At 31.7% G+C, this 22,180-nt stretch overlaps 2 protein-coding genes across 4 annotated transcripts; both read right to left on the bottom strand.

Moving 5' to 3' along the window:
* Positions 1–760: 760 nt before the first annotated feature.
* LOC105765455 (histone-lysine N-methyltransferase ATX4) lies at positions 761–9,475 on the bottom strand. Of its 2 annotated transcripts, none has more exons than XM_012584553.2 (24): positions 9,147–9,475; positions 7,747–8,740; positions 7,584–7,639; positions 7,289–7,502; positions 6,780–6,908; positions 6,615–6,683; positions 6,445–6,513; positions 6,246–6,337; positions 5,989–6,081; positions 5,490–5,625; positions 5,050–5,155; positions 4,842–4,941; positions 4,598–4,722; positions 4,295–4,440; positions 3,538–3,642; positions 2,751–2,815; positions 2,441–2,654; positions 2,243–2,329; positions 2,097–2,153; positions 1,931–2,020; positions 1,607–1,693; positions 1,332–1,406; positions 1,160–1,260; positions 761–1,077 (listed from the first exon to the last, which is right to left on the bottom strand). In XM_012584553.2, exons 2-24 carry the CDS (start codon positions 8,713–8,715, stop codon positions 987–989), a joined length of 3,276 nt encoding a protein of 1,091 aa, XP_012440007.1. In that variant the 5' UTR covers positions 8,716–8,740; positions 9,147–9,475; the 3' UTR covers positions 761–986. The 2 variants fall into 2 exon arrangements, with proteins under 2 accessions (XP_012440007.1, XP_012440008.1); XM_012584554.2 differs by having other exon boundaries at positions 7,747–8,720.
* A 4,879-nt stretch (positions 9,476–14,354) lies between these two features.
* LOC105765454 (zinc finger protein CONSTANS-LIKE 9) lies at positions 14,355–17,189 on the bottom strand. Of its 2 annotated transcripts, none has more exons than XM_012584552.2 (4): positions 16,989–17,189; positions 15,424–15,909; positions 14,859–15,005; positions 14,355–14,720 (listed from the first exon to the last, which is right to left on the bottom strand). In XM_012584552.2, exons 1-4 carry the CDS (start codon positions 17,091–17,093, stop codon positions 14,613–14,615), a joined length of 846 nt encoding a protein of 281 aa, XP_012440006.1. In that variant the 5' UTR covers positions 17,094–17,189; the 3' UTR covers positions 14,355–14,612. The 2 variants fall into 2 exon arrangements, with proteins under 2 accessions (XP_012440006.1, XP_052480820.1); XM_052624860.1 differs by lacking the exon at positions 16,989–17,189 and adding an exon at positions 16,199–16,435.
* Between the last annotated feature and the right edge of the window lie 4,991 nt (positions 17,190–22,180).

The following is a 22,180-nucleotide window of genomic DNA, read 5'->3' as shown; positions in this document are numbered from 1 at the left end:
TTTTATAGTTTAAGGATAAATTTAAATTTTAGGTGATGATTTGAGGATTTTTCCCGAAATCATCCCCTTTTTTCTTTAATTTATTATTTAAAATACATGAATTAAATTGTAAATTGGATCTATTTCATAGACAAATTAGACCTAACTTAAGAAAAAAGCTCCATTTTTTACACTAATTTTTTAATACGTCAAATCTAAGTTATTATATGGTGGGTACATTACACATGTTAAATTTGAATTTACATTTAATGCTTAAATTAACAATTAGACTAATAGGATAACTTGATTGACATGGTATTAATAATTTAAAACTTGACTAAAACATTTTAAAGTTTAGAGACTAATTTAAAATTTTAGCAATAATTTGAGGACATTTCATAAAATTAACCTTCTTTTATCTTTAACGTGAAACTTGATTTTCGTGACTGCTACAGAGTCGTGCTCTGAATTGTCAACATCTCTTATCCGAGCTTGGTTTAGCCTCCAAATTCAATTTTTTAATTTCCTGTCATATGATGAATTTGAAGCTCAAGATCTAAAATCGAACCGAACCAAACTAAACGAGAGACTAAACCAGCTTCTAAGCGAACTGATTAAACCGATTTATAATTTATTTAATTATTGTCAATCATCAACATTGGTTCCTGGCGATCTCACAATTGTAAAAATAATGGTTTAAACAAAAAATTGGGGTTAGTATTCAACTATGATTGTGGAGGTTGATTGTTAACAAATATACACAAAATGCTCAAAGAGCAACTGGGAAATCCTATAGTTTTATTAACCATCAAATTTGTCTAAAGAAAAACGTGAAAAGAGAAGAAGAAAAAGAAAGAAGGATACTTTTTCTTTCCCTGGAAAAAAAAATACAAGTACAAATCAGGGTGTATAAATTCGACTCTGAGATCCCCCCTTTACATAGGGGAATTGGGGTTAGTTAACGTCCTTGCGGAGAAACAATAGCCTATGCTCTGTGTGTATGTATCCTAATTCATGAATTGTCTACAATTTGGAGCTTTACATAAACAAGGAACTTTAAACTCCTCTGGCTCATCAGGATCAAACAAGTAATCGTACCTGCCACCCGAATCAAACAATGCGTTAACGAAATTTAACCAACAATCACTACAAAAAAAGCAAGCGAGAGAGAGATAGATACGTTAGCTCATCCCCGGCAGACACATTAGTCTTGGCAATAAGAACAATCCGACTCTCATCATCCGCCACACTCATTATCCTTGCATAACAGTTGGGCATGCACTGCATAAGACCAAGAGCCATCAATTAAAGAATACAAGAACCTCATACAATCAACTATAATGCTCACTTACCGAATGATTGATTAAGCGCGCTATGTTCCCTTTGTCAGTGGCGTCCACCACGACTTCTTCACTGATCTTGAACAGCTGCAACGTATGTCAAACCCGCATTTCAGTCTCAATTCAATAATATCATGTATATGTGAAAAGCTAAAGAGCAAGAGAGATCAAACATGCAAGAACCAAAAGAAGTGACACTTTCAAAGGCTTCAAAATACAGTCTAGAACATTTCAGATCAATCTTTGTAAATTTGTAGGAGTATAAGGAAAATAAATCATCATCTTACATAGCAGTCTTTTCCTTCTTTTCTGTAGTGTGCTTCTCTTAGATCGGCAATACTTCGCCTCACTTGTTCCCCACGGTATTCAAGAACCTGAAGACAAACAAAAGCTTCTCACTCCATGTAAAAACTGTTAGAATAATTTAGTTCCTCCCCGGTGTATACTCTGTCTGGCCTTATTAATTAGAATGTCCATTATCGATACAAACTGGTCAACGTCTATGGATATTTTTATAATCATTTGTGGGGAGGAAATCCCAGAATTAGTTTTCTGAACCCTAAGAACTTAAAAAATAAGTTAAGCAAAAAAAAGGGTGTTCATGAAAATACCATTTCTCCTTCTTGAATGTTTCTGCGGGCAAAGAGACCCCACCCATGTATTCCAGATCTACCAAAGCAAACTCGATCATGTTCGGTTCTCTGCATTCCATATACATATCGTTTAGCAACTGGTCAGAATATTAAGTTTTCAAAGGGAAAAGGGATATAGAATTGCCTGTAAGTGGTGGAGTCGTTCTTTGAAAGATGAAAAACCTTTAGGCTCCTCTACTGTCTGTCCAATTGAACAAAACCGATCATGGATATAAACAAAAAGATTGGCTCCAAACAAACTCAGAGATTGTAGAAAGGAGAGAAACATACTCTGAATGCATTCAAACTCTGTATAGTTCTTAACGGATGATGGTAAGGTCTCATTAATCGGTGGGCAACTGCTTCCTCTTCAGTTCGCTAGGTAAAGAAAAGATATTATTGAGATCAACATAACGTCGACAGAGCAAGAATCATTTTCCTTGTAATTCAGAAAATTGTCACTGAGATAAAACTTCCATGTAAATTTACCTTTCTATTATTGTTTGATCTTTTGAACATCCTACACCTAGCAGCAGAGAATGGCTCAATCTCAATAGTTTCCTCAGTTGGAACCTCTTCAATTTTCAGTCTGTTTGATGAAATTAGTCTTGACCCGTTCTTCTTCTTCTTCTGAACAAGGCTCTTGGCAGAGAAGACCCCTAGAGGGGTCTGTATGACTAAAACTGTGTCAGGATTTGGAGCGCTGCACAAATAAACAGGGGATAAAAACAGGAACTAAAGATCAGCACAGATGAAATAGCTCAAAAAGAGAAAGTCAGCAGACATGCTTAAATCATACCGGTGATAAGCACAATATGACACCATTTTTGTTATTTGCCTGCCATTTTTCTCCAAGCAATGCAACTGCAATGTAGAAAGAACAGATAAAGCAATGAAGTGATAGCAAGAGATCAACTCGATGATCCTTGGCAAATAAAATCCAAAGTAAATCAGAATAAGACACGATCAGCCTTAATATACTTCTGCAGTATTTGACATTCCTATTCATGAAAATCACAAAGTATTTAAGAGCATTTCCAAGTCTCTCTCCCTATTGTCTAGTTTATCAGTTTTTCTTCTTTTATTTTCTTTTTTCCTTTTCCATGGAATGATATTCTAAATTCTAATATGAACTTGGAAGTATTAGGAAAGAGCAAGTTCCTAAGAGCAATGAGATAAGAATTAAGGTCTGATCTAATAACGGACTTGGGTACAGTTTATTGATTTGGCACCAAAAAGGGATTAAACCTTGATCTGTAAAAATAAGATATATTTTCTTTTTATATGAATGGATGAGATACCACAGTCATTAATACAGGTTAGTTGAGATTATTTTTCTCTGCAGGACAATAGAAATGGGTTAGCTCTACTAGAGATTAATCATTCATAAAATACTGATAGACTAGAAGTATGCCCTTTACCACAGAGGGATGTTAATCCCAATAAGTACAGATTTATCGAACTGAATGATATCATATTATAAAAAAGAAATTCAAGGTAGATGCCAAAGAGGGAGCCTATTATGTTGGTTTATAGAAAATGGCAGTGCAAGTATTACGTAGAAAGATCAGTTAAAAGTAACTCACCTCCATCCGGTAACCAGCTCTTGATGCACACATGGCATGATAATACGTTGAACACTTACAGCATTGTGTGCAAGAACCATGAATTTGCTTGCAAATAACACAAATCTGCAGTTCAGGTAAACAAGGCAGATTTAAAAACATTGTAACCAATAGGAACCAGCTATAAAGCCATCTTCATGACTAAAAATGCAAACAAAACCACAAAAAAGAAAAAGAAAAACCCATACAAATCAGGATATTCTAGCAGATTCATTATCCCAAAGACATATAGTAAGATCTAGTCAATTTTATACAAAGAAAATTCTATTATGTTCAAAGGACCCACTTCTCAGACAAGCACGTATGTATGCATGTAAATCATTGTTTCTTCTACCAAATTTATAGAAAGAACTGGCATATAAAACAGCAAAAAGATGTCATAAACAGCATGCTACTATTATTATTGACTTGATTGCTTAAATCTCTGTGCCAAAAAGAAAACCCAAAGTTCCAGGCTTGTGACTATTTAATTTAACATCCTAAAATTTCTGCATGACAAGAAATACTTGAGTCCCTCATGATGCAGCAGCCATGGCCCACAGCATGAAGTGTTAAATGATGTGCAGATGAGTGGCATCATATCACTCAAAAATAAAATGAATCCAAGGATCAAATGTTACTTAGAATCTTAGTTAAAGAAATGATATATCATAAAATTTTGATGATACAGGGAGTGAGCAAGAGCCACGATTAAATGAGACTAGAAGAGCAACTCTACCTTCACAAAGGAATTTGATGGAATACTCAAGATTCCAAGTGCAGGCTCCATTTTTTCATCACTTGCAAAAGATACTTCAGGTCGAAACCAAGCACAAGTAACATGAACCCATAATGTCTCAACATCAGTCGGCTTCAAAGCACCTCCTGAAGTGGGGAAACCATGTAAGTAACTATCACACAACAAACAGAATTGAGTAATTACAGATGTGGAAACTAATTTCCAGAATGCAATTAAACCATCCATAGTAAGATAATTAAAGAACAACCTTTAACTAAACAAGAGAAATAGAGATGTTCATACCTTTGACTGGACAGAGGCAACATTCTCGTGCAACTTCAGGTGTTTCACAAGCTTTACAAACCCATGAAGTGAAATCCCGAATGTTTCTTGCTCCATAGCATTCTTGATGCACAGCAATTTGACATCTGATCAAGAAAAAAAAAACAGCATCATAAAAGCTCAGGTACAACACAGGATGAAAGTGCATCCAATGATGGATCCATAAAAACATCTAGTCTAGTATAGAAAACACTGCATAAATTACCTATTGCAGATAATAATTTTGTTGTAGTCCCAATCTTCGACCCATCTACATACAGCACAGCGTTCAGTTGTCCACTTGACATGAACTGCTTCATATTTTTCTGTCACAACAGATGTAATAGTTAGCAAAACTCAAAGGTAATGAAAGGAGAGAAAAAGGGGGGGGGGGGACAATCATGAGATTGCTAATTTGATGCCTAGAAGATTACCTTTCAAAAAAGCAAGCAGCTTCTGCTTTCTCTCTCGTATTGGTGGTCGTTTAGGAGGTTTGGTAGAGGTGGCAGCATTTGCATGGTACTCTGCTAGTTGAAGCATCTGCAAGGTTAGAAACGAACCAATTGAAAAATAAATCCTCAGAAAGATGTAAAACAATGCCAAAAGGGGTAATAAAAGGATGTAATGACATATTTTCTGATAAGTAGGCTCCTTTATTAATGCAAGAACAGGAAAAAAGATAGAAGGAAAAGGAAGATGGGAAACATTGATATGGAATAGAATGTCATCTTCTAAATGATTTTAGTTATTGATCTAAGTGGAATCCAATTTTCATAACAGAATTCTATCTTCTACATTCAAAGACATGACTATGAGCACAGATAAGAATTATAGAACTGAAAAGGAAAAAGCAAGGTCCAAAAGTTGTACAAACCCATTGTTCTAATGGCAACAAGGAACCTTTCACCTTCACGCTAATCCTCCAATTTCTTTGCTGGGAACCAGTGTGTCTTTCCCACTCGCTAAGTGCTTGCTTCTCCAACCCACAGGACCCACACTTGCAAACAACTCTGGAATAGATGATATCACAATGAATAAACTCCCAGTCAAAATCCAGAAAGCTAAATTCTTTGTCCCAGATGGGACAAGTTATGTCACTCAAAATATAATTCACCTAGGGGACTTTAACATTATTTGTATGTTAGAGAAAGAAACTAAAGTTATTTCAAATTGGTTTAGATATCCCCACATGAGGACTGTAAAGTTACTTGTGCAGCAAAAGTAAAATTTACATGAAGTAACAGCCTAAGATTTTCTTGAAAGGAATATTAGACTATTAAATGGTAATAGTGTCGTTAATGGTATTCCGAAGTATCATTCCAAAACAGATACAAGAAAAGCAACTTATTCACTAATAGAAATTTTTTCCTTACGAGTGGAGGCTTGGGTAATATATGCCTTCAACACCACAGCAGAGAACAGTAACCTTGTTAGGCAAAACTAGTTGACTGTTGTTAGTTTTTGATCTGCATTAAAGGTTTTACAATCATTAGAAACATTGAGGTGAAGAATAAAGAATCAGCCAGAATCCTTAAATAATTTTCAAATACACATAGATATATTTTATAAAACGAGTAAATCATACACACTGACATAGACAACTACTGATTCCAAAATAGAACAGACTTACTTAGTTTTTGGCTGCCACTTCTCTGAATCTGATAATTCAAAGTTAAATTTCACTTTGCAAGGAGGGCAGTAATAATCAGTGGCCCCCAGAACCTGGAGAAGCAAATATGATTTGATTGGGGAAATAAAAAATTGGAATCCTTAGTTTCACTAGAAGATGGAACAAAATAATGATTCGAGATAGACAGCATGCCACAGACCTTAAAATGATGGCTGGAAATTTTGCCGCACTCTGCATGCACCCAAACTTTACAACCATCACACCGCACCTAACTCAGTGTAGATAAGGAAGCAATAAATTAGTAAAAAATAAAGCTGCTCCACGGCAGAAATAAAACAAATCAATGTTCAAGCTCCTAGGTTGCCTTACCCAACTTCCACTGTCTGAATGATTCCAAACCTTCTTGCAAATGCCACAATAGTGTTTTGATTTAGTTAACTGCAACAAAAAAAAAAGCATGTGGTTGTAAAAAGTAACAACAACATAAAACAGTGGAAACATAATTTAAGATCCAGAAAAGACATGGCTACAGACCCTAGCACATGTTTTACACAAGAATTGGCCTGCAGGAGCAGATGCTTTCATTTTCTTTCCCATTTTAAATGGGAGGTTCATGCCACAGCCTTCACAAAGTCTTGAGTCTGTATGTTTCCCAAAGAAGCCCTGCACGTTTATTTACATTTAAAAACTCCAAAGACAAGAAGGAACAACATAAACTGGGAACATTAACCTTTATGTCCCAATTGTTTTAGATAAACATGTAAAAAGGACATGGAAAATCTTTCTAAAGCATCCAAACTCGAATTCTTTATAATCCCCCCCCCCCAAAAAAAGAAAAAGGAAAAAGAGAGAGAACTCAGATTACACTAAAGGAAAAAGACAAATGGATGCCCCAAACCCAAAAAGTAAAGTCACCTACTTCCTTGCTAGTGGATTGAATTCCAAAAGTGGAGGTAAGAGAAGGCTTTTGAAATTTCAATAAATATATACCCTACAAAACAAGAGAGGAAGTGGACAAGACGGTATTTTCTACAGCAACTTACCTGATTAGAAAGGCGATAATCATGATCCCTGTTTGGACCAGTAGCCCCCTGAACCCATCTAAAAACAGATTCTTCATAATTTGTATTTCCAGCTGCCATGTCTATATCATGTATCAACTTCTCTGTAAAACCCTGTTCTGCCAGAAAAGCCTCTTCCACTGCCAACTGGAAATCGCTAGGCTTGCACCTACGCAATTCAGGCTGGTCATGGAACCTACATTAAGAAGACTACCTAAGCACATAGCATTTACAGAATGAAAGTTCAATTAACTGTTGAATAAAACAAACTACAGACCTGTCCAGAAAGTCTATGAATGGGAAAATCATGCCCCTCCTAACCCAGCCATAATCCTGTCCATAATCATTTAAAGTAACATACGTAATGACTAAATCACAAGTTCCATCACATAACCAAACAAATTCAAAAATATAAGCTTGATACAGAAAGTAACAGATACCCCTTCGCTTTCAGTCCCAGAATGTCCAAAGAACATCACACAAGCTGCCTCAGGTATACAAGACCTCAAAACCAGCTCAGGCGCTTGCGTCATTGGGTCAATAACAATAGCTGGCCAAAATGGCTCCCTCTTCCCTGGTCTTGCCCATACTATATCCCCTGAATAAAAATCCTGCGGCCCATACAACCCATCTTTCCTCTCACCATTCTCCAATGAAGCCTGCTTCCCTGTTGTTAAATCAAAAGTGTCAACCCCATTGACATACTTCTCCTCCTTGACAAATCGCTCATGTACTTTAGTTAAAGTACTCCGGGAACTTGAGTACTTTCTAATATCAAAAGTCCTAGCATACTCTGCTTCTCTTCCATCTTCCTCACACAATGTAGTATACTTTCTCCCTTTATAACCATTCTTCTCTTCAGCTCGCCGATTTTTCATGTTCTGCTTACAAACTTTAGGTTTCTTAAAGCTAAATTTATCGTTTTTACATTCAAAATCATAATCGTCGTCATCATCACCATCATCTAAACTATCATCAGGCAAGCTAGTTTTACCTTCTTTCTTCCAATTCTCAATTACAGAATCATTGAACCGCGAAGGAAGTACCTGAACTCGCCCTCTGGAGGTCCTCACAAGTGGTGGCCGAGTAATCTCCACAGTTCGGTTCTTGGCCTTGGACGAATCTAAGCCATTGGATTTGGACTCAACTTCATCAGGGGAGCACGAGACTTCGGTGCACCATGAAGCTGAGAAACCCTTATCGGCCTCAGCAGAAGTGATAATATGATGGAGTTTGAACGGAATTGTGCCGGCAGCAACCTCCCCGAGGAGAGCCAGGGGATAATAGCCATTGATTTTTCGCTTCTTGCGAGCTCTACCTGAGTTATCTTCGTATTCACCTACTGAGCTGCCGAGTTTACACCGTTTCAGACTCGGCATTTGGGATTTGAGATTGCGCTTGATTATCATGTTGTCTGCAATTAATCAATCCCTCCTAATCAACATAAAGAGGGAAACCTCTTAAGTAAAATTTCCAATTCGGGAACACTTAAATCAACATCGATCTTGACATAGAAACCCAATCCCCAAAACACCCATAAACCCTAATTACTAACCCAATTTTCCACCAACAAATAAAACAAAATTGGACCAACACCCACACTTTATCCCTCTCCTTTTTCTTTCTCGAGAAACAAACAAAAGGAATCGAAAAGATAATGAAGAAGAAATCGAAACGAGAAATACAGGGTGTGGGTTGAATTGAAAGGAATGGAACAGAGATTCGTTCCAATTAAGCTTTCTCGTAAACTGTTTCAGAGCTTATAGAAAAGAAAGATAAGACATAAAACATTCAATTATTAAAATTTCCACAAACATTAACTGAAAAAAAAGTCAAATACCTTAAAAGCTTAAAATCTTTGTATATTTCATTGACGATAGTGACGAGATTGGCGTACTCTTTTCTTTTTTTTTCAATTGTTCGTGGGAATTTCTTTGTTTGGAAGAATTGAAAGAGAAAGAAAAAGAAAGCGGGGTCAGATTTATATATAAACTTGCAAAAGCAGAAGGCCCAAAGAGAGAAAAAAAGAGAGAGAGAGAGAGAGAGCAGCAATATGTTTCTGTGCTATGAGCGAAGGTGAACGAAATATACGTGGTGAAATTTGTGTATACAATGTGGTGGGTAATGGTGAAAATAGCTAACTTGCGCGTGCCTTGGCGTAATGTTTGGTGGGTACGGATTTTCTTCTTCCTTCGCATTCGTGACTCACTCACTTAATCTGGTTATGGCTATAACAAGAAGTAACATTAAAGTTAGAATCTTTTTTTTTTGCCTTTGATTTTCTCAGCAACGTGGGATTTTCCAAGAAACCTGGAAATTTAATTTCGGGAATTGGGTTTTAGTTTTTGTTCAATTTTATAATTTAGGAGTTGAATTTTACTTAGCATCGAATTTGTAGTTCCCTGAAAATTAGTTCCTTGATTAAAAGTCTGCAATTTTTTTGTATTAGGATGGGGAGCTTATTAAGTAATTTCTACCTCACTCTGTTTTTTTAATATGCTGCATGAACCCACCTCTGTGATATTTTCTCGTAACTGAATCTATAAAAAAAAAAAAGCACCTAGATTCAAGACTTAAAAATTTGTTCTTTCTTTTTTCTTTTAATGAATTTGGATTTCGGGTCTCTGATCGATAACACCAGCAAGTCAACTCCGGGATTTTGTTTAATAATTATGATTTAAATTTGAAGTAGAGTGTAAATAATTTGATGCGATGACCTATCCAATAGTCGGTGGATGATCTGGTTTTATAAATTAAAATATTGTTTAGTTGTAGACGAGAGTCAATAACCATGGAGGATTCCGATGGCTCAATCCATGTTTTGCTTGAAAAATGGTTGTCTGAAAATGATACGAAGACAAACCCAGTTCAGTTCGACGAGACCGGCATGGGTCGACGATTTGAGGCTGTGGGTGATGGCTTCATGCATGAAAGTTCCGTTTACTTTGTAAACGAAGCTACTAAACGTGGAGGATGTGGATGAATTGATTGCATGGTTTGTTTGAAAAAGTTGTTGATTTTTCATGGTGGGGTTGGGGGATTCAAGATGATTAACCTAAACGAAGGTCTACATACAAATCTGCGTATTGGATTTATTCGAAAGATGACCTATTGTGGGGGCTGTATCTTCAAATCCCAACTTGAAGAAGATGACAACCAGCAGTAGGGAGCTAAATCACACAGCTTATTCACAAACAGTATCAATGTCATGTAAGAATAAGATGCTATTCGAAGCAAAACAGGCAATTCTAGATTTCATGCATAATTCTCATTTACGGCTTAAATTTACTTAATGGTGATGGGCCAAACGATGAGTTCAAAATGCATTAAAAGCTTCTTGAAGTAATTAAACATGGAAAGATCTAAGGTATCTAGGGCTTTCCTTTTTTGGAAGTACACAGTTTTGGCTTCTTTGTCACTGATTTTAAATTATTTGCCTAAAATAGAAAGATTGGCAGTATATATTCATAGTTGCATCCATGACCAAAAATAGCAAGACAAGTATATCCCTATTCCCTAGTTTATTAATTATTACAGCACAAAAAAGTTTTAAAAGGAAAGACCATACTCCTATTTGGTTAGTTTTTGATCTATTTTTATCATAATTTATTTTATCAATTTCTCACCACATCAGTCATAATTTTTTGAATTATTTAATAATATTTTAAATTTTTTCTTGTTTAAGGTTTAAGATTCAGGATTTAATATTCAGGATTTAAAATTTAAGATTAAGGGTAAAATTTACCAAAATTATATATCAATGATATGAAAAAAATTATTAAAATATTATTAAATAATTAAAAAGATATGATGAAAAGAGTCCATAAAATAATTTCTCCCGTTTTCATAGTCGAAACTGAACCTAACAAGGGCTATTGTATGATTTCTTACAGCATGAGTTTCTTATAATATTCGCAGCAATGCCTTGTATTATTATGTAATAAAATGGCCAAAACCATCGAGTTCCAGGCATAGGCACGGGACATGTTTTCTTTTAGGAATAATATTTATGCAATAACAACACCTAAATCATTGTTAAATTAATATATATATATATATATAGATAACCTGTAAATAAATATTAATAATTTTATTTCAACATAATTAAATATTAATATTAATCATTATCAATAAAAATTAATAACTTTTGGATTTAAGGGTCTTAGGTTTAGGATTTTAACATTTATTTATAATTAACTCTTATTTAATTATATTTAAATAAAGTTATTAATATTTATTTATAAGTTTTTGCTATCTTTTATTTTATTTAATGATGAAGTGTCATTTTATTATTCATTGATAATGCATGGGGCTTATGCATCGACAATGTATCAAATATTCTCAATTTCTTTTAATTATCAAAGTATTCATTACAAGTATTCATGATTTGGGCCAAGCCGAGTTTAAAAATAATATTTATATACTTTATGTTTACTTAGCTCAACCCGGCTTGAGATATATGTTCAAAATTTTGCTCAAACCCACCAATATTTATAAATGATTAACTCAAGTTCATTTTAAGTTTATCTATATTTTTTTTAAAATAAAATATTTACATTATTTCTAATTTAATATTTAATAGTTTTATATATTTTTTCATTTGGTATTATATATTATTATAGATTTAGCTTTTATTCATTGTGAGTTAAATATTATGTATAAATAACTTAATATATTACATTATAAACATAGAAAAAGGGTTAACTCGGGCCAAATTTGGCTCTTGAATGCTCGAGTCTGTGTTTGGCCCATATTTTAAATAAATCTTATTTTTTGTCCAATTAAATTTTCTAGATCTAATATTTTTGCTCGAATTCTCTAAAATTTTAAGAAGACCTTTGATTTTGGGTGAGTAACTTAACCTACGAACAAGTCTAGTATCCATCATATTTGTTTTTTCAATTTATGACCAAAGTATCTATAATATTTATTTTTTTCAAAGTTTATGGTTATCTCGCTCTTCAATGATTCGAATCTAAATTCTCTTTCTAAAAGTATAACGTGAGGTTATTATATAAATATAATTTTTGAGCATGCTTGTTAGGCTGATTCCTTGTTAACCAGTCCTATAAGAACTGCAAGTGTATGAAAAAAACGTTACCCCCTTTGGGCCTCATTACCATTAGATGGATTTTGAATTTTGATGGTAGAAACCTAAAGATACAAAAAGTTTCTTATATTTTATGTTTCTAAAAATGGGTAAAATAACTTTTAGTTCTCAAATTTGACAAATTTTTAAAAATTAATCCTTGAATTTCTTTTATTTACATTAATTTTAGAATTTAACAGCACACTTTGAGATTATGTCACGTCATCATCTAACAATAACAAAAATGTTTTTTCTTTTAATTTTAAGTAATGACATGACATAATCTCGTAATCTAAATCTAGAATTGATTGAGAAAAGCTACTGTGTTTCAAGAATAGCGTGAACCAAAAATAAAAAATTAAGATGAAAGTGAAAAAACTTTCCAGTTCAAAGGCTAATATATTATTTTATATTAATTAAGTGAACTTTATTTGCATTATTAAAATCACATTCGTATTACAGCAACATATTTTTATTTAGATTTGTTTGGACATTATTAAGTAAATGTAAGTAATTACATTCTTTTGTAATTAGAATAAGTTGTAATTCCCTAAATGTGTTTGGCGTAATTACATTGTAATTTTTATGTCATGTTCTATAGTATAAATTAATTGCACAATTACATAATTTTAAATTCTAAAAATATTAATTATTATAAAATAAATAAACAATAATTGAAAGAAAAGTCTCTAAACAAATAACAAAACCTAAAATAAAATCATCATGTATAATATATTATTCCAAGGAAATAAATACATAAACACCCTATACAATTTTATCTAATTACTCTAGCATTTTATATTTATTGGGTTATTCTTTCTCTAACATTAAACATATACTCATCCTCGGAATATTTAACCAAGCATAAGTAAATAATAAATGTAATTTATTAAATATTTAGTATGTAAAAATAGATTAAAATTATTTCTAATTAATAAAATTTTCAATTTATTAAAATGATATTAATAAAATTACATATAATTATATGCTTTAAAAAATAAAATATTATTATTGTATAAAAACAATATCAACTTAAATTAAATTGGAAAAGGCATACTGTAATAAATTTATATGTAATTAGTTGTAATTATCCGTCTAGAGAATATATGTACTCCACGTTAGACCTGATCATAGGTGGAAAAGTGAGAGGTTTTGGGTAAAAATATAAATTCGAAAGAAGAGTTTGAACAAAAAATAGAAACCCGTTTTCTAAATGGGTCAGGCCTCAAGTAAGCTTGACCTAAATTTGCAAAAAAGGACCTGTTGTTTTTTGCTGCTTTTTTGTTACTGTTTTGGTGTTGTTTCGCTATTATATTACTATTATTTGTTGTTATTGTTTGGATTTGTTTAACTCGTGCTTTATTGTTAAATTTGCTATTATTTTAGAGGTATTTGTTTTCTAAGTTGCACCTATCTCAGTGAAATTTAAGTATAAATAATTTTTTTTAATTTGGGCAAAATTTTAAACGCATTTATAAGACGGACTTAAAATTCTATTGAGTTTCAACCCAAACCCAACTCATGATCATAGAAATTAATTAGGGCTAAATTCAATTATTTTTATACCGCAAAAAGCCGCCATTGAAACTTTTAGCTTACAAACTTACAACACGTCATTTAAAACTGTCACTATAACTTCCAAGACATGTCACCGTCGTGGTGTATACAAAGCATGGAAACTAAGCCTACCTAACTCGAACCGTTTCCTCAAACTTACCATCAACTTGAATTGTGATAGCCAAGTCACTGTGTACATTAATGATTAAACTAAAGTAATAATTAAAAAAATTTTGACAAAAATCAATATAAATCTTCGGCACCAGATATTTCAAGGCCTTATCAACAAGAAAATGACATCCTTGAGATAGTAATAAAATTTATACTTTTGTGTACCATCACATGAACTTCCAAATCTCTTTCACCGCTCATGATATAAATACTGCAGTCCAATAAGAAATATTTCGCAAAGCATGATTTTACAGTACATATATGAACAAAGTACAAGTTCTGTGCCATTTTATTTGAACAAAACACTATATACATCCATACAGTGGAGTTTTATTACAGTGAACAAGATTAAGACTTAGGAGCTAGTTTATGGCTTATTCGGCACTACCCTACCCGTCTTAAGATTTCAGCGAAGTTGATACTGCTAACAGTTTTCTGTTACCTCGTTGGACTTACTAGCTTCGTTCGGGTTAAAGTTGGTGATTGTGTTTAATTTGTAGACCATAATTGCCTCTTGGAGTTGTCGGAAACTTCGGTCTTTGCAAACCTTCCGTGGATCCTCGGTTGACTATCGGCAAGTGCCTTCCTGCAAGCATACTGAACAGAGAAAATCGTGTCATTGAGCTTCTGTATGGAAGTGTGACAAAGGGCCGTATACATGTCAAAAGCTAAGCATAAGCAACAAGTTAAAGCAATTGATATCGAGTGGAATGGGAACAACTTTTACAGTTTTACCTTGATTTTCCGACCAAAATTCCTCTTAGTCTTCTTGTTCCTGTATCTAGAAAGCTTTTCCCTTCGATCTTCAGAAGAACAGCTTCTGACAATTAAGGGCCACTTGACGGAAGAATGGATGACGCTCACATCACCGTTGCCAAGTGTCTGTCATATAAACTCAGTATCAAGTGTCTGTCACTTTAGCAATTTCACTTATTAGTAGAATTTAATTGCAAAACAGGATCCACATCACTTTGTGGTGAGATTCTGAAAAGGGATAAACAGTATTGTGTTCATAGGAGGCCTCTACAAAACATTTACTCAAGCCTATGTAATGGGGGAGAATGGTTAGTCGAATAGCAGGAGAATCAGAGACGGAAAGTACCTCCGTTGATTAGACAAGGTCCGGGTAATCAACGAAGAGGCTCTTAACATTCTCTAATCTGGTGCATCAGCTATATCAAAACAAGTCTAGAATTGGATTAAAATGAAATGATATACCACATAAATGCCTAAAAATGCTTCCACGTCAATCACAGAAGTAAAAATGTCAAAAAACAACGGAAAAAATTTTAAGGCTGACCTTTATATCGCCTTCACTAAATGCTCTCCTCATTCCGTAAACAGAACCAAAATCCATTCCAGTGAAATCCAGAAAATTAGGCTCGACTGCAGCTCCTTGCATGCATTCCATTGAGCTTAAACAATCCGAGCTCACGCATTCCTCGAATGATGCATCACGATTTTGGCTTTCATTCGTCTTCACAAAGGGAGTATCAATATCCAGGACTGCAGCCGGTGCTGTTCCTATCGCTCCTCGTGCCATGAGATCCTTCTCACACTCATATAGAACCTCGAGAAGCTGCTCATTTTGAAATGATTCGATATCTGCAGCCTTAAGTTCTTGTGAAGTAATGACATCTTCACCGCACGAGATTAACGAGATGGCCGCAGTCATGGAATCAAGGCCCACAATCGGTTCCTCGATGATGGGCTCTAAAGCTCTGAACAGATCACCTTCTCCTTCCAGGTTATATTCAGAAATCGTGGAGGTTTCAGCGAGGTCGTTCTACGTAAGCAATAATAGATAAAGGAAAGCTTAGAAACAATCACACCATTAACCGTTGAATATGATATTATAAAAAGAATCTAAATGCAAAAAGAAACACACTCGAAACTATATAGGGGGTCCTAACAGCTAGGTCCATCATGTGCCATTGACAAAATTGTTATACAACCTGCTATAACCGGTTACATGCGAGCATTGTATAAACACCCAAGTATGCGCTCGTTCATCACCAATCCTTATCTCTATTCTTACCATTACTCCATTGAAATCTATTTCTGGTTTTTGTTACCTTCATTCTCTATTCCTACCCTGTAGTTTACCCTTCGTCTTGCAGGTCACTCGAAGCCTCTAAATCTAAAGATACGACCCCTCCGGTTCGGTCTCCTTCAAAGAAGCCATTAACACAACTAAAATAAAACTCAATATGAACTTCTTATAGTATGATTCCCAAAATTTTACTAGTTTCACACCAAGAAGTTGAAGAAAATGGAAGAAATCTTCAAGAACACGGAACTGGTGACATAAATGGAAGAAATCTTCAAGAACACGGAACTGGTGACATTGAAAATCAATTTCCAATTATATTCTAAAAATTTCTTGTTTGGTTTCTTTTTTTTGGTGGTCCTGCATGTACAGATTATTTTTAAACTCTTTTTTTCTTCCATTTTCAGACTTGTCTAGTTGCGGGGAAAGTGATTAAAGATAATAAATTAATTAGAATCCCCCTTTTTTATGTGAGAATCCAAAAAGCATAAACATGAAAGCTGAAGCTTTCCAAAATACTTCCTTTTCTTTTTCAAACAATTCATTTTAGTCCTTAGAAAGGAACATCAAACAAAAAAAGCTCCCTAAAAGTTGAAATTTTAATACGGGGAAATAGAAACCCAACATGAAAATCACTCAAAAACTTGAAATTTTAACTGGAGAACAGCACTGAAGCAGAGATCAAAGAGGCTGATTCCGCAAATACAGGCAAATCATAAGCTAAAAACCCACTTTTAAACTAGAATAAATCAAACAAATGCAGATGACCCCAAGCAAATCAAAGAGAAAGATTGAGATTGAGATATTGAAAATACCATTGAAGCATTGGGTTTCTGGGTTTTGTAGTAATCTTCAAACTGCTGAAAATCTTGAGCAAAGTTCTGCATGTAAGGGATAAATAGCCCCGTCTCTGCATACATTTCTAACCCCACGAAAATCACACTCTCTTTCCTCTGATTCTTCAGAGATTTTGGTTTTGGCTTTGTTGTAGTAGGATTTTGGAAGATAGAATTTGCTTACTTATAATCATCATAGAGGGTACTATTAAATTATTGGTTAATATATTTGATAAATTGATAGTAAATATTGCCTCGTTAGGGAAGAAGTTAAAATGTGAGCTTAAAATTAAAAAAACTAATAATAATGCATTATTATTGACATCTAAAATTATATAGTAAACTAGATCATCTCATAGGTGAAAAAAAATTACTATAAAATATTAAAGAAATAATGTCAAATTTAATTTTTAATATTTATATCTCTTGTTAATTTAATTTTAATTTTTAATTAAATTTAACCCTCAATTAAAAAATTATATTATATCATCATTCTTTAAAGAGTTGAATTATTATTTTTAAATAAAATAATAATTAAATTTTAAATTTTAAATATGTCAACTCGCATAGCATTTTAATATTTTTCTTTTAACTTTTATGAACTCTGTATATATTTTTGAATTTTAAATTATTTGTTGGCATAGCATGTAGGGATAAATCTCAAAATTATACATGTGAAACTCTAATTGTGGTTCAAATTTATACTTGAAACTTTAATTTTGATTTAATCATACATAGTTAAATAAATACATCAATTTATTTTTATATTAAATAAATATAATTATTTATGTATGCAATATATAAACATAAAATGATGTTATATCAATAATCGTGTTAATAATTTACAAGAATTGGATCAAATAAAAATTCATGTATGTAATTGCACAAAACCGAATTTCATATATACAATTGCACTTTAAACCATACTTCATGTATAATTTTAGTATGTATCCCTAGCATATAAGATAAATAGTACCATATCAATGTGAAATACACATGGGTGGCACATTGATTATTGGCATGTATTTAAGAATTTAGTCCTCTATTTTGTATATCTTCTCTTTGTATATTTTGAAGTTTATCTTCATACTTTTATTTCTAGAAATTTAGTCCGCTACTTTTCAAAATTAAAATTTAGGAACACTGTTAAAATTATTTTATTAATTTTGTTTGTGTGTCATTTTGAAACAAACAAACAAAAATTCACTAGGTATCCATGTAAAAAAAAAAAAAACGGTGCTAAAAAGTCTTAAAATGTACATCATCATTTTAATTAAAATAGAGTATTTAAATTGACTAATGACACTACAAAAATCGAGATATCATATAAAAATGAAAATATTTATAAATTAAATCTCAAATCCGAGCAAAAATATAATCATCAAATTAAATTTTAACCATTCTTATAATTTGTAAAAATAGAAAAATTGAAATTGACTCCTTATATCCCCATGTCAAGAGAAAGAGAGAGAGAAACAATGGATAGGTGTCCGTTGTGGAAGAATATAATTAGTGCAGATTAAATATAAATAATTCAGACAAAATATTTATAGATATGGATTATTTGTTCGCTAATTTGGAAATTTATGTGAAAATAGTTAATTACTTAAATATAAAATAAAAAACTCCAAACTCGTAGATTATAAAATACTTATCCTAAAGTTAGTGACGAATCCGGGTCGACTCCATTTAAAATGGAAAAATTATTATTTAAGTCTTTTAATAGTTTATAAAATTTTAAATTAACAATAATAAAATTATATTTTGATTTCCAAAAAATAATTTTAAAAACTATAAAAGTATAAGCTATTAAAATAATAAAACTATATTTTTACTATAATCAAAATTATAAAAGTTTCAAGCATCCAACTTCATAAATTTAATTAAAATTAACGTTATAAATTTAAATTTAATCCAATAAGCAAATTAAACTTGAGAAATGTGAAACGGAGATTTATAAGCACCTGGAAAGGTTTGCTATTGTCTGAAAATTACTGTTCTTTCTCATGTCTTTGGTGTCTGAAAAGATGGGAACACCAAGATTGTTTTAGGTATATTGGACCCCTCTTCCATAACCCAACTTTTATGAGTTTTAATCATGTTGGTTAGTTCTTTATTAATTACTTTTAGGACACTAATAATCATTAATTACATATAAATTGTTGCTTTTTTTGCTAACAATTGAACAAGAAAATATAATAATGTTATTTAATCGGATTAATTTATTAATTTTTATAAAGTACGAGAATTAAATTGTGATAAATTGAAGTACAGGAATTGACTTCTTAATTTTGTAAAATAAATGGATAACATTCATAATCAACCCGGAATTTACTTATGAATTGTAAGTATCTATAATAACATATATATAAGTATGAGTTTGAAAAATAATTATAATGTTTAATTTAGAATTATTAATTAAAAATGTGAAGTGAAATAAAAGTTTTATTATTATACGCTAATTACTGCAATTAAGTATATTATATTTAAAAATTAATTGAATATTAAATGGTGATGATTAAATTTGTGAAGAAAAATGAACAATAATCCGGATATATTATACTTAAGAATATATGATAGAAAATAATTAAAATGTTTAAAACCTAACCAATACAAATGATTGCATGGTTTAAAATTAAATAAATATAACCGTTAAAATGTGATATAATTTCTTGCACTCTTCGTAATTTTGAAATTTAATCGTTATACTTTTATTTTTCAAGAATTTAGTCCTCTATTTTTAAGATTTCAAAATTTAAATCCAACTATTAACACTATTAAGATTATTCTATTAAATTGGTTCGTGTGGCATTTTAAAAACTGAAAACTAAAGAGACAATTTTAAATTTATAAAAAGTACATAGACCTATAACATATTTTAACCTAAATATAAAATATCTTAATTTTAAAAAAAAACAGTAGAAACCAAAATAACATTTAAGTAAAACAAGCTTGTGTGACAATATATGTTTGGTATACATTGACTTAAAAAGGCAAAAATTGGGTGTCCCACCCCCAATTTTTCAGTTCTGTGTAGGGGCCTTTGTATATGAAAACTTGTTTTCCTTGTTCAGTAAATAATAGATCCCATGTGCTCGAAAAATCACTTCTTATCTTCTTCTTTTTACCAGTTGTACCAAAATTTCCGGTATTTGATACTTACATCTTGCTCTCATTAAATTCGAAATTAAACTGGAGTAGCCTTTCAATAAAGGATAAATTATATCGAAAGTCGCACTCTTTTTAGCTACTTAATTATAAAAATATTATAAAATGATTACTTAATTATTCGATTTTTAGGTAAAACGATCAAAAGAAAAGCAAATGTACAAAAAGATTAAATTACACAATATGATAGCGTTGGTTGTTAATTTTTAGAATCAAGACTAAATTGACGAATGTATAAATGATTGATGATTAAGTTTGCTATTATGCCAATTTTAAAATTGATATATCATTTGTTTGGTAAACCATTTAACATCAAGTGACCAAAAAATAAAATAATTAAGTCACAGAAAAACAATAATTAATTTGAATGATTATTAATATAATTTTCCTTTAGAAAAGAAACACTCTTCTTATACTATTTTTTTATTTACAAGACTCGAATCTGATTAGTTAAGAAGTATTGAACTTTTATCGTACGACATAACATGTGTCGATATCCCTTATGATTATTTCAAAACTTTGGAATGTAGCTTTAAAATTTAATGTTTCTCTTTTCCTAAAGTAAAATAGTGTTGGAAACCAATAAAGATAAACGCCAACAACACTTTTGAATCCTTTATAGTGACTCAACATTTTTAAAACTCGACACCTCAATTTCTGATACCGTACCTTAAAATTTCTGATTTTTCTCCTCTTTTTTTTTTCTTTCTTAAATGTAAGTTCATGCAAATTGAAATTGATAACTTCAAAATATTGCTGATTTGATCGATTGAGTCTTAATTCAATTGATATGGGTATATTGTCAATGCAGGAGAATGTTGGTTCGAGTGCGCTAAAGCGTATTGTCCTCCTATTTATTTATGAGTTGAGGAGAGACTATAAGTAATTTTAGGCACTATATAAAAAAAACCGATATATAATAGCAACTTATAATAGGACTGTTAAAAAAAATTTACTTATTTTTATGCAATAGAGCATAGAGATATTAAAAACTAGAATTTAAATAATCGCTTGCATTTATTAAAACTTTAAAAGATTAAATTTTCACTGTGAGGATGGTTGGTTGAGGTGATGTATTTGATTCGAAATTTAATTTTAAATTAAAAATCGATCTGTTTGATATTTAAATTTAAATTTTTATTTTATTTTAAATTATGGTTTATTAAAATATCAAATCAATTTTGGTCCCAAAACACGTGTCATGAAATAGTCATTCTTGGCATAAGATACTGAGATAAATCTCAAAATTATAAATGAAATTTTCTCTAATGTCTAATTTTATACATAAAAATTTGATTTGATTCAGTTCTCACTAATTATTAATATAATTATCGATATAACATTATTTTGTGTTTATATATTGTATACAAAAATAATTATATCATTAAATATAAAATAATTTGATGTATTTATTTCTTTACATGTGTATAATTGAACTAAAATGAAAGTTTTATGTATATATTTGAACCACAATCAAAGTTTCATGTATATATAATTGCACCGAATCAAAGTTTATGTATCAATTTACACATTAAATCAAAGTTCATATATAATTTTGAGATTTGTCCCCATAACACACTATCATTTGGGAACAATTTATTGCTTAAAAACAATTTATTTTAGGGTTGGATTCCACCATCAGTTAAATTTTAATTGATTTTCAAACAATTTATTTTCTTAATCCCTCCCCGATCATTAAATAAGAGGACAAAACATGTTTAAGCACGCTCAAACTAGACTTGATTATGGGTCGGACCAAGCCAACACAAAAATGTAGGCCCATAATGGGCCTACATTTTTGCTCAAGCCCAACTTAGATAAAAAAAGCTAAACTTGAGCTCGATCCACCCGCATTAAAAATGTATATTATTTTTTATTTAAAATTAAATGTGAAAAATATAATACATCAAATACACTAAAAAATAAAATAAATATTTTCCAACAAATTGAAAATCCATTAAAAAAAGTCTATAATTAAATAATACTAAGATAGTTGCAACTTA

The sequence above is a fragment of the Gossypium raimondii genome, chromosome 12 (assembly GCF_025698545.1).
Source record: "Gossypium raimondii isolate GPD5lz chromosome 12, ASM2569854v1, whole genome shotgun sequence".
In the NCBI taxonomy this organism is placed as follows: Eukaryota; Viridiplantae; Streptophyta; class Magnoliopsida; order Malvales; family Malvaceae; genus Gossypium; species Gossypium raimondii.
The sequence above is the reverse complement of the archived record's forward strand: the minus strand, read 5'-3'. Positions and strand labels throughout refer to the sequence as shown.